General features: G+C 41.8%; 1 protein-coding gene across 1 annotated transcript in view; it reads left to right on the plus strand.

Moving 5' to 3' along the window:
* Window positions 1–13253, plus strand: part of Mtmr9 (myotubularin related protein 9) — a 40881-nt gene that overhangs the window by 9341 nt on the left and 18287 nt on the right. Inside the window, exons 4-5 of the mRNA XM_004671388.3 lie at window positions 122–295; window positions 3800–4017. Coding sequence (XP_004671445.2) covers window positions 122–295; window positions 3800–4017 — 392 coding nt within the window. The remainder of the gene's footprint in view (window positions 1–121; window positions 296–3799; window positions 4018–13253) is intronic.

Raw genomic sequence — 13253 nt, forward strand, 5'->3', positions numbered from 1 at the left:
GTAGGGAGGAAGCCTGTTCTGCTGACGGGCTGTTTCATCAGTGGACATTGACATTAAATTTACTGAGATTATTTTGTGACACTGAAGTGCTCGCTCACCTTCAGTGTGCTGTGTTTTTCAGACCAGTGAATGGAGGCTGAGTTATGTCAATAAGGACTTTGCTGTCTGCCCTTCTTACCCCCCGGCTGTCATAGTGCCCAAGTGCATTGACGATGAAGCGCTCCTGAAGGTAGCTGCCTTTCGACATGGAGGCCGTTTCCCAGTGCTGAGCTATTACCATAAGAAAAACGGAATGGTAAGTGTGGCCGACTGCTGGAGCCACTGGGTTCCTTTCTTGGGTATGTTTCCTTTTCCTGGAGACTTGATGCCTGAAGTGACTGGCCAGGTCATCCCCACAGTCTTCCCTCAGGTAACTTTGGGGATGTGGAGTGGGATGTTTTTCTAACAAGGACACTCCAGGTTCTTCCAGTGATGCTGCCCAGCTGTAGAAAAGCAAGTGTGGACTTGTGTTCTCAACACTGCAAAAGAAACTCATGTCTACTTAAAACTTATAATGGTGTTCTTAAGGTAGAAAATTGACACTTCTCTGCCCAGAGTAATGGTACATATATATTTTAAAATTATTTTCATCAAGTGTCCATATGAAAAGTGAGTCAAGAAGGTGTTTTTAGTTTCAAAAGAGAGAAGAGCGGCACCTGCAGTTAGAAAACAGAGAAAATTTCAGAAACAGAGAACTTGGTAGTTCAGCAGGCAAAAGTTTGTTAGGGTTAGTTCCCAAACACTTACTTTTCTTTTTTTTTTCTTTTTGTTTTTTGAGGTAGGGTCTCACTCTAGCTCAAGCTGACTTGGAATTCACTATGGAATTTCAGGGAGGCCTTGAACTCACAGCGATCCTCCTACTTTTGCCTCCCGAGTGCTGGGATTAAAGGCGTGCACCACCATGCCCGGCTTCCAAACACTTTCTAAATCACTTTCTCCCTCCTGTTTTTAATAAACTATTATAAAATTTAAAAAATAGGGGACTGGGGAAATGGCTTAGCAGTTATATCATTTGCCTGTGAAGCCTAAGGACCTGGGTTCGCCAGGTAAGATAGATGCACAAGGGGGCACATATGTCTGGAATTCATATGCAGTGGCCAGAGGACCTAGCATGCCCATTCTCTCTATCTGTCTCTTTCTCTCTCATAAATAAATACATAAATAAATTATTAAGAAAAAAAATCTATTTAAATTATTTATTTGAGAGAGGTAGAGAGAAAAAGTGAGTAAACAGGTACACCTAGGCCTTTTGCCACTGCAAATGAACTCCAGATACATGAGCAACTTTGTGCATCTGGTTTTATGTGGGTACTGGAGAATTGAACCCACGTCATCAGGCTTTGCAAGCAAACACCTTTAACCATTGATCCTTCTATTTAGCCCCAAAGGGGTTTTTAATTTTTTTTTCATTTTGTCACCAGGCCACCTATTGTGTGCTCAGTAGTATTGCTCTTCAGAAGGTTTATTATAAAGCATTTGAACAAGTGATAGTAAATACAGTGTTGTGCTGCTTGGTGGTCAGCATAAAATAATGGCTGTGATGTTAAGGAAATAGTTTATTCTGACCTAAATAATTAGTGACTGTGGCTTGGGGAACAGATTCAAGTTACCCTGAATGGTAAGTTTCACTGTGGAAGAAGTGACATGAGCTTTTAAAGTCCTGGAACAAAGACAGTCCTCAGGTTGGTAGTCCTCAGCAAGGTAGGGAAACCTCTTCTGTGGGTTTCAGATGGTTTCTCACAGCTTCTGTAGCTTTAGGGCTCATGGAGGTCAGAGTTCTGCAGAGCTTAACAATACATTCCATAAGTTTTGCCTAGCAGTCACCAGGGTGTTAGACCAAGAGCAGAGGTGGGCAGTCCTGTGAGTCAGGCTTTTATTTGGTATGATAAAAACACGAGGAATGGAGCCAGGCATGGTGGCACACACTTTTAATCCCAGCACTCTGGAGGCAGAGCTAGGAGGATCGCCATGAATTTAAGGCCACCCGGAGACTACATAGCAAATTCAAGTTCAGTCTGGGCTACAGAGGGACCCTACCTAGGGGGGGAAAATGAAACAACAAGAACACGAGGAACAACTTACAAGGAGAAAAGACCTGTTTTGGCTTGTGGTTTCAGAGGTTTCAGTTCTCGATTGGCTAGCTGCACTGCTTGGGCCTTGACTGAGACAGGAGGAAGGGGCCAGGGCCAAGGCCAAGGCATAACTCACAGGGACAAGTCCCCAGTGACCTGCTGGTTCCAGCTAGGTCCCCTCCTCATTTCCACTACTGCAGGCTATCAAGTCTTTGCTTTTTGTTTTGTTTTGTTTTCAAAGTAGAGTTTTACTCTAGCCCAGGCTGACCTGGGCTCATTATATTCTCAGAGTGGCCTCAAACTCATGTCCGTCCTCCTACCTCTACCTCACAAGTGCTGGGATTAAAGTGTGCACCACCACGCCTGGCCATCAAATCTTTAATACAAGATCCTGTGGGAAAATTTCACATGTGAACCATCCAGTAGTAAGTGGCTATTTAAAAGGACTGAAAATAGGCAAAGAGGAGTTGGCTCCCCCCTGTAGCATCCAAAGTCTCCACAGTCGTGGTGCTCTAGTCAGCGCCAACAGTGTGCAGGGCGTGCAGCAGGGAAGGGCTCCTTTCTAAACGCCAGTGCACGCAGGGAGTGCCGTCAGCAAGCTCCCCATGCTCACTCTCCCTGACCATGAGTGGTCATGTCAAGCTGTTCAAGGTAGTTAGCAGTGGAAGATGATGATTTCTTGAAATGCTAAGCCATTTACTAGGAAAGAGATTAGTCTAGCAGGTACTGATTTCTTGAGAAACCTTCAAGAGCGCACAAATATGTACATGGTAGTCATTTGGAGACACGTGGTTCAGTCATGGAATTCTGAGAATGACAGAGGGTCACCAAAGAATGAATGACAGGCAGCTTTCAAAGACGGAAAATGATTCCCCTAACATGGATGCTGTATAGGCTTTTTATTTCTGTTTTTCTTTATACCTCTTGCTAAGACCTGTCAACCCTGTGTATATGAACTTGAAGTTGTAGAAAAGTCTTACATGGACTGTTTACCCTAATATTAGTTGATCAAATAAACTGACAGTGGACAAGTAAAGGGAAAAAGAACATGTGGATTTTTCTTTTTATGTGCCTAATCATGGGAGTAGTAGCTGAACTTCACTTAGAATGTAAGAGAGAGTACCATGGGCTTCTGGGAAAGGGACAATAGTTGGCTTGTTATGGGGATGGAGCTCCCAGGTAACAGCCACCTGTGGTTGTCTGTAGGTGGTAGACCCCTAGTCTCTCTGTAGGCTGAAAGTGGTAGGAGCCATCAAGCAGAAAAGCCTCTGCCCGCTACTCATATAGATAGACGTCTCTGTTTATAAACGAGCTTTTCAGAGCCAGTCCTGGGTCTGCTGAGGTCTTCGATTCATTGGGATGGGGTTTATTCTCGCAGAGCCAGGAGTTTAGCATTATTGGCTTCATCTCAGACAGGCCCACAGGGCGTCCGACTCAAGGACCAGATGGATTTCAGGGCTTGACCTTGATGAAGTGATACTATTCACACGCCAAAGTATTTGAGGTGGGAGGAAGAAAATTTGTGTTAAAGAGCAGGGCTTCTCATTTGTTTTATAGTTACTAAGTATTGTTAATAGGGCAGTGTTTGTTCTTTTCAAGCCCATTGCCAGGTGCCCATGCTTGTGTCTGAGACCTTCTTTCAGAAACTTCCGGCAGCTGCTATTGACTTGTTGGTCTTGTGCTTGTAGGTGATTATGCGTAGTGGACAGCCGCTGACTGGCACAAATGGGCGAAGGTGCAAGGAAGACGAGAAGTTGATAAATGCAGCCCTCAGGGCAGGAAAGCGGGGCTACCTCATTGACACCCGATCTCTAAACGTGGCTCAGCAAGCTAGAGCCAAAGGAGGCGGCTTTGAACAGGAAGCTCATTATCCCCAGTGGAGGCGGATTCATAAGTCCATTGAGAGGTAAGGACTCCAGACTGGGAAAACTCTTTTTAAGTTAACCCTAACCCTCACCAGGTGTGGTGGCACATGCCTTTAATTCCAGCACTTGGAAGGCAGAGGTAGGAGGATCATTGTGAGTTTGAGGCCACCCTGAGACCACATAATGAATTCCAGGTCAGCCTGAACTAAAACCTCACTGGTCACGTGAAACTTAGATATTAATTTAGAGACAACTCTTACTGTAGGCTTACTTATTAGGCTTAATTGAAAAAATAAATTACACACTTGCCAATGTAAAACATGGCTCTCACCTCAAAGGGAATAAAAGGTAGCTTACTCTTGAGCCAAATTGGACTGACCATGGCTGGGAACACAGAAATAATGTGTTCCAACATGGGAGTAGTTTAATGAAGCTTTTTTCTAAAATTTTTTTATTTTTTGTTCATTTTTTATTTATTTATTTGAGAGCGACAGACAGAGAGAGAAAGACAGATAGAGGGAGAGAGAGAGAATGGGCGCGCCAGGGCTTCCAGCCACTGCAAACGAACTCCAGACACGTGTGCCCCCTTGTGCTTCTGGCTAACGTGGGACCTGGGGAACCGAGCCTTGAACCGGGGTCCTTAGGCTTCACAGGCAAGCGCTTAACCGCTAAGCCATCTCTCCAGCCCTTAATGAAGCTTTTTAAAATTTAATTAATTAATTAATTTTACTTTTATTTATTTATTTATTTATTTATTTTTTTGTTTTTTGAGGTAAGGTTTCACTCTCACCCTAGCTGACCTGTAATTCATTATGTAGTCTTAGGGTAGCCTCGAAGTCATGGCAGTCCTACCTCTGCCTCCCCAAGTGCTGGGACTAAAGGTATGTGCCATCATGCCCGGCTTGAAGCTTCTATTTTTTGGTCACAGAATAAAAGAATAAGAGTCAAGGCATTTCCAAATACATTGATGGGAACATCAGGTAGGCAGATTATAGCAGACTTGGGAAATCCCTCCTACAGGTCTCAGATACCATCTGGTGACTTACTTAGCTTTTAGGTTGATATCAGTTAGTGTCTGCAGATACACTCCAAAGATGTCACCTGTTAGTTAGAAGGTTGTTAGGTCAATCATAGAGATGAGGTGGGCAGTGAGTGGCTGTTAGGAAGACTAAAGGCAGCCAAGATTATTTGGTGTTCTAATCAGTTAGTCATTCCAACTCTATAATCATGTAGTTATTCTGAGCCAGCCTTGTGCAACCTTCATGAGTGTGGCTTTGTTTCTGGGAATTTAAGTTCAAATACTGTAGTATTTGTAGTGTGAAATGTGCTTTTTTAATCTAGCTAGACCTTATGAAATCCAATTAGTAAGTCTTTCACTTCGCCTTCTTCTGTGGCAAGAACATGTAAGGTCTTTTCTCTCAGTAAGTTTTAATTATGTGGTGTATTGTTACTAACTACATTCAACCACTGTGACATAAGAATTCCACAATTTATTATTCTGATCTGAGTGACATTTTAACCTATGTTTCCATATCCACACCACCACTCTACTCTTGGCCTCTATGAGTTTGTATTTTTTTAGATTCTTCATATAAGTGAGATTAGATAATATTTGCATTCCTTGCTGGCTGATTTCATTCAGTACATAATTTCCTTTTAAGTTTATCCATGTTGCAAAGGACAGATTTCCTTTATTAATGCTGAAATTATGCTGTTGTGCAAATAGATATGTGGGTATATACATATAGATATGCATATGGATATATATATACAGAGGATTTCTGTTTATTTTCAGTTAGTTCATTGTTAGCATATAAAAATGTTTCTGGCTTAGGTTTGTTGATTTTTGTGTTTTGAGTCTTCTGTAGTCAGCTCCATGTTGCTGGGACACATTTCCATACAGACACAGTTTATGTAAGGAAGAGATTTATTTCATCTTACAAATCCAGGAATTAAAGGCATGTGCCACCATGCCTGGCTCCATTACTTTTAAATTCAACCTTAATCAAACTCTTAGGGCTTGGGCAGTAGAATGTAGTCAGCCTTTTTTCCAGTAGCCCAGTTCCAACACAGTTCTCTACTCTTTTTCCTTTCCCTTTTAAAGTTCATAAGCCAACATAATTCTGCATTTAGCATTTTCAGACTCTCACTAGAATACCTATAAAACTTGGCTTACTGCACTGTGAAGCTTTTGCAGTCCCAAGCACCAAGTCCATACACATCTCCTCCAGCACAGAAGTTTCAAAAGACCAAAATCCACACGATCAGATTCATCACAGCAAGACCCCACTCTTCTCTTACCAAATTCTGTTATCATCAGTTCCATGTTGCTGGGACAAACTTCTAAACAAATGCAATTCATGGGCATGATGCAGGTTTTGGGGTTTCAGGAGGGGTCTCCCAGAACTTATGAACTCCAAGTTTTAGATTCTGTTCTACCTTTAATAAATAATTAAGACATACCCAAGAAGGATAAATTATGAATTAAATTTGTTGAAGGGGAAAAAAATCACAAATTGTGGGGTCTGTTTAAGGAAGATTGGGATGTAGGAAGGAAAGCTAGAAAAAGTCATGAACACATGGGAAGTAGGAATTTAGGAGCTTGTGCAGGGAGGCTAAGGAGAAACCAGCATGGTATCTGCCATGGGTTTTTAGAGAAGTTAAGAAGATAAATGATGAGGTTCAAGGAAAGAATGAGAGGACAGATATCAAAGCAGAGACCAAGATATTCAGAGGAGAAATGAGTAATGAAGAGAGTTATACTCATGGTCACCCTGCGTTTAAAGAAATTACATGGGTAGCAAGCCTAAAGTTGGTGAGTGCACCCCACATGGTAGATCTGGAGTGTAAGAAAAATACATACATGGTAGATCAGAGACCACAGGAAAATCATGCATGTAATCAAAGTGAGAAATTACCCCAATCCATGAAGCAGGGACAAACAGAAAAGTTCCCCCAGACCAAGAAACAGTTTTTTGTTCTCCCTCCCCCCAACCAGCCAGGCTGGGTGAGGGGAAAGCCAGACTCATGTGTCCCTGTGACCAAATGAAGAGAGGCAGAACTGAGCGTCAGAACCAGGAAAACAGCAGCGCTGAGCAGAGCAGAATGGAGTCAGTGACAAGAAGACAGTAGCCTTTAGAGGCAATGAGAAGACCCAGTTGGTTGGTCGATTTAGAGATCAAATCTCTGGGCCATTCTATCCTGGGCCATCTGTCTAGGTAGCATTCTAGACTGGGCAGCAGGGGTTGCTGTAGATCAATCTTGATCAGACACTAGTTCCGTTCTCTGTCAGGGGAGATGGCATGTGAGGGTGTATCTCCTGGTTCTCTTTGACCCTCAGTCTCTAATAAAACTGCCTTAAAAAACTAGCTTTCATCTAGGCCTGGTGGTGCATGCCTTTAATCCCAGCACTCAGGAGGCAAAGGTAGGAGTATCACTGTGAGTTCAAGGCCATTTTGAGAGAATACACAGTGAATTCCAGGTCAGCCTGAGCTAGAGTGAGACCTTACCTTTAAAAACCAAAATTAAAAACTAGCTTTCTCTTGTCCTCTTTCATTCCCCCCTTCTAAGATAAAACTAACTGTAGAAATTAGGACTGATTTTGAGGCTCCTGGGTGGCTGGGAGGAGATATTGGGATCTCTCTCCATCGTTGGAATTACTGGGGCTTCTGGGAGGTGATGAGGCTTGAGTTGTGGGAGCTGGAGGGGAAGCCCTAGGTCCCTCAGTCCATTTAGACCACTTGTGGGGTGGTCTCTGGCCTTAGAGGTCTTTGCCTTCGGGCGCAGTTGGCCTTCCAGTGGTTTCCTTGGCATAGGGACAGGGCCCAGGCAGAGGTCTCCTCCAGAGACAGTTTCTTTTGAAATGTCCTGGCTGTCCATATGAGTAGCAGGCACCAGGAGTCCTTCTTCCATGTTGGCTTTCTTGTAAAGCAGTTATTAGAGCCAGAGTCCTTCTCTGTCTCCAATCAGCCTCTAGGTGCCTATTATAAAAGACTGGTGATTGTCTCAGTTAGACTATATAGAGTGCTTTCAGGCTTCACTGCCATTGATTGTAGTTTAACTAAGGTCTGGGACTGACTGAGTTAAAAATTGGCTTTTATTTACTATTTCTCTTGGAGAATCAGGAGAAAGGCGGGTAATTAGTACTTCTCTCAAAAGGCCATTTTCTCCATCTTCTAGGTTGTAGGTCAGCCAGACAGTGTGACAGAAGAATATCAGTTGTTCTTTTAGGTTTCATGGGTCAGAGAAGTCCCTGTTTTTCAGAGCACACATTTTGATGGTGTGCATGTGGTTGATGGTTACCCATACTGAAAAGAAAAGGGAGGATTATGAAAAAAATACTTTTAAACAATCAGTCTTGTTTTTAGTTATTCAGGGATGGCTGAAAGCAGCTGTAGATCCCAGGAACAGTAGAGCTGAGGTCATTTCTCTTAGATGGGAGCCATCATTTGAGCATGAGGCTGTATTCTGGAGCAGGGAATATGACTCAAGAATTAAGTTATTTGGCCGGGCGTTGTGGCACATGCCTTTTATCCCAGCACTCAGGAGGCCCAGGTAGGAGGGTCGCCGTGAGTTTGAGGCCACCCTGAGACTCCATAGTGAATTCCAGGTCAGCCTGAGCTAGAGTGAGACTCTGCCTCAAAAAAAAAAAAAAAAATTAAGTTATTTATAAACAATGAACTTGAGGTATCAGAGCTGAGACAATGAGTAGTTTGATTATACATAGATTAAGAATAGAGCGGAGGGCTGGAGAAATGGCCTAGTGGTTAAGGTACTTGCCTACAAAGCCAAAGGACCTTGGTTCAATTCCCCTGGACCCACATAAACTATGCACAAGGTGGTGCATGTGTCTGGAGTTTGTTTGCAGTGGCTGGAGGCCCTGGTGTTCCCATATTCTCTCGCTCTCAAATAAAAAATAAATAAATAAAACGAATAGAGCAGAATCTTTTTGAACGAGAACAATTTGGTTTTGAAATAACCCTTTACAAATGTATTTGAAAAGAGGAAAACATAGACAAGTGAAGTTTCTTTCTAATCTTGGAAGAGAAATATAACAATCTGATGTACATTAGAGGCATCTGAATTAACATAAAGCAATTTTATGTCTTACCTATGATAGTTGAAAATAGATGACACATAGGCAGGCTATACTAATGTGTCTACATAACAGGAAGACAAACGTCACAATCACTGAAGTTAGATTTAAACCGAGTGCTGACCATTTGGTAGGATTAAAATGAATGAGACAGGAACTATAAACCTTGAGATTCAGTTTCCCCAATAGTTATACAGAAAAAGAAACATATTAATGTGTTAGAGCACTTTAAAGGCAGTTTTATAAATACTAACATGAACAAAGTTAGCATCAGTGAGGTAAAGATTTAACCTGGATATTTTTCAGGCATGGTAAAACAAATTTATGACCTGATAAAAGAGCTGGTTTAAGTCTGTGAGGTCTTTAGTTAGAGGGTTAGGAGTTATTAAGATACAAACAGTAACTGGAATGATTCATGTCCAACTGGCAGTTGGTTGCAAATTCAAGTTGGTCACAGGGGTAAAAAAAATAAAAAAATTCTGTATGTAAGGTACCTTTGTTTGTTTTCTCTTCTACAGAGGTCAGGTTGTAGAATTGTACTATGGTGGCCAATTTTCTCCATTTTCTAGGAGGTACTGCAGCCAGAATTCATGACAGGAAAAAAAAAAAAAAGCTAAAGCCTTTTTCTGAGGCTTATTGGTTCTAATTGAGTCCAATGTCAAGGCTGTCATCTAGTGGTAACTTTGGAGGTGTCTTAGAGGCAGATTGTGGCAATGTAAATGAAGTGGGTGGTGGTGGGGTGGGGGATTGTGAGCGTTTTCTCCCATCTCCTTGCCTGGAGGAGACTGGGCTTGTGGTTGCCTGCTACTAACTTGTCAGGGTTGTAAGATAGGTTTAAACCTTTGGTGGAATTTTTTGTTTTTAATTGTTTTATTTTTGAGAAAGAGGCAAAGAGAGAGAATGGGCATACCAGGGCCTTTCAGCCACTGTGAAGGAACTCCAGATGCATGTGGTCCCTTGTGCACATGTGTGACATTGTGTTCTTGGGTCACTTTTGCATCTGGCTACATGGGACCTAGAGATTCAGACAAGTGTTCTTAGGCTTTGCAGGCAAATGCCTTAACTGCTAAGCCATCTCTCCAGCCGCTGGTGGAACTTTTAAGTCTTCAGTATTCCAGATGTTTTATAGACTAAATTACCTGATCTCTTTTTGGGAAAGGGACATTATAATACTACCTTTTATCTAGTTTACCATTCTTATCCTTTTGACCAGTAAAAGTGCCATCTGATAGAAGTAACCATCTTTTTTATAAAACTAGTAAGAGAAAATACATTTAATTGATTTGTCTTACTACCAATTGGCAGAGAAGCAAATAATGTAGAATCAAAAAGATAACTATCCTTAGCAGGAAAACCTTAGAATTTCCTTAATATTTGTCACCAAAAATCTCTATACTTTAAATGGAATCTAGGGCCGGGTATGTTGGCGTACACCTTTAATCCCAGCATTTGGGAGGCAGAGGTAGGATGATCACCATGAGTTTGAGTCCCCCCCTGAGATAGTGAATTCTAGATCAGCATGGGCCAGAGTGAGACCCTACCTCAAAAAAAAAAAAAAAAAAAAACAAAAAACAAAAAACAAAAAACAAAAAAACCAAACAAACAAAAAAGGAAATCTAGGAAAAATGACAACCAAACTTGATTTATAATAATTTCCTAGCTTATACATGAAAGTTGTATTACTTTTTGGTTTGAGAACAAATCTTGTTGAGATTAAAGGATGTGTTGGGATTAAAGGAAGTGAGTTCCACCATGCTTGAGTGATGAAATTAAAGGTTTGCACTGCCATGCCTGGGTGCTGAGATTAAAGGCAAACACTGCCATGCTAGAGTGTGGAATTAAAGGCGTGTGCTGCCATGCTGGGTGCTGAGATTAATGGTGAGAGAAAGAAAGGCAGAAAGAGAGGGAAAGAATGGGTGCACCAGGGCTTCCAGCTTCTACAGACGAACTCCAGCTGCATGTGACACTTTGTGCATGTGGCTTATGTGGGCCCTGGAGAATTGAACCTGGGTCCTTTGGCTTTGCATGCAAATACCTTAATTGCTAAGCCATCTCTCCAGCCCCAAATCTTATATTTTTTAAAACCTCAAAACAGATTAAAACATTATTATTTCTAAATACTAAGACATGATCTAAGGTTTGTATTTAAGGATGGCAAGTTAACACGAAACAGTTCTCATAAACCATTTTAAAAGCATAAAAACAGGTTAAAATCAACACTATATAAATGAGCATTTAAGTCTTAGATACCGAGAGAAATGAAAGACAGAAGCCTAGACTTACTCTTACGGTAGAAAGGCCCCAGTTTTAGATTTAGAAGGAAGCAAAGCTGTAGCTCCCTGAAAGTGTAACATGATCTCTAGAACCTAGCAGGCAAGTTAGCATATGAATTGGTGTCTTTGCAGCCACTAGCAGACAGGCCACTTAAGTTTGGGGCTGGCTACATTTGAAACACCCTTCTTGTTCTTTCTCTCTGCAGTTTGGCTGAGTAAAGAGAGCAAAAAAATGATTTTGTAATTTTTCCTAATCGTGGTCACCAAATATGCAGGATTCTGGGGCTGAGGAGGGATCTCTTAGAATTTATGAACCACAAGTTTTGGATTCTATCCACCTTTAATAAACAATAAAGATGGACTCAAGAAGGATAAATTATGAGTTAAGTTTATTGTGGGGGAAATCTAGGTAGGAAAGCTAGAAATAGTCATGAACACATGGAAAGTAGGAATCTAGGAGCTTGTGCAGGGAGACTTAGGAGAAACGGGCACGGCATCTGCCATGGGGTGAGGTTCAAGGAAAAAATGAGAAATCAAAGCAGTGACCAAGAGATTCAGAGGAGAAATGAGTAATGAAGAGAGTTACACTCATGGAAATTACATGGGTAGCAAGCGTAAGGTTGGTGAGAGCACCCATGTGGTAGATCTGGAGTGTAAGAAAAATACACACATGGTTGAGTCAGAAAGCAGAGGAAAATTATGCGTGTAATCAAAGTGAGAAATTACCCCAGCCCATGAAGCAGAGACAAGCAGAAAAGTTCCCCAGACCGAGAAACAGTTTGTTCTCCCTCCCCCCGCCAGCTGGGCTGAGTGAGGGGGTGATCCACACTAGTGAGCAGAGGAGACCCAGAAAAACAATGAGCTGGGTAGAATGGGGTGGACTCAGTGGCAGGAAGAAGACAGGCCTTTATAGGCAAGGGGTAGACCCGATTGGTTAGTAACTGTGGACAGCGAATCCCTGGGCCAGCCCATCCAGGGCCAGCTGTCTAGGTAGTATGCTAGACTGGGCAGCAGGGAGCGCTGTAGATCCACTAGCTGTCTCAGGAAGAAGGGATTTGTTTCTGTGTACAAATCCAGGGAAAGTTCCATCAATGATAGAAGAAGCTGGCTCCCTTTTATAAGCCCAGGCAGAGAGGAAGAAAAACCAACAGCCAGCACCACGATCAAGCATACCGCCAGAGCTCGAATTGCTTTTTCCACACTTTGGGCTGGAGTCAGATCTGCCTGCAGTGGCAGCCCTCAGACAGGCTGATGGAGACTTCAGCAAGAAGCTTAAATATCTGAGGCTATGGGGGACATGCATTGACATTCAAACTGCCATAGCATCTAATCTGAAGTTTTAAAATTTCTAAAAGGCAATGTAACCTCTTGCTTTCTGACTTTTTATTTCTTGCTTTTTATTTATTTATTTATTTATTGCCTTTTTAAAATTTTATTTTATTTACCTTACTTTATTTTATTTTATTTATATTTTTATTTATTTATTTTATTTATTTATTGCTTTTTATTTCTTTGTGATGCCTGGTTGCCCTGGCTGAAGCTGCACGTAGAGATCTTTTTCTCCTCATCTTTTTTTCCTCATCATTGTTAACTCTTGTCTTTTTGACAGTAGCCATCCCAACTGTGGGAGGTGTCTTCCTCTTATCTTCCTAGAAATTAGTGATGCTGAGAACAAAAGTTAAACATTGTGTCTTGCCTGAACTTGTATGCACAGTAGTGACAGAGGCATTCTTGCTTCGTTCCAGATTTTTAAGGAAAAACGCTCAACTTTTTATTGTCGAATGTGATGTTAGCTGTGGTTGTCATGCATGGTCTTTATTGTGTTGAAGGACGTTCTTCCCACACCTAATCTGTTGAGTTAATCTCATCATGACAGCAAGTTGAATTTTGACAAGTACTTTTTCTGTGT

This window comes from Jaculus jaculus, chromosome 12 (genome assembly GCF_020740685.1).
Source record: "Jaculus jaculus isolate mJacJac1 chromosome 12, mJacJac1.mat.Y.cur, whole genome shotgun sequence".
In the NCBI taxonomy this organism is placed as follows: domain Eukaryota; kingdom Metazoa; phylum Chordata; class Mammalia; order Rodentia; family Dipodidae; genus Jaculus; species Jaculus jaculus.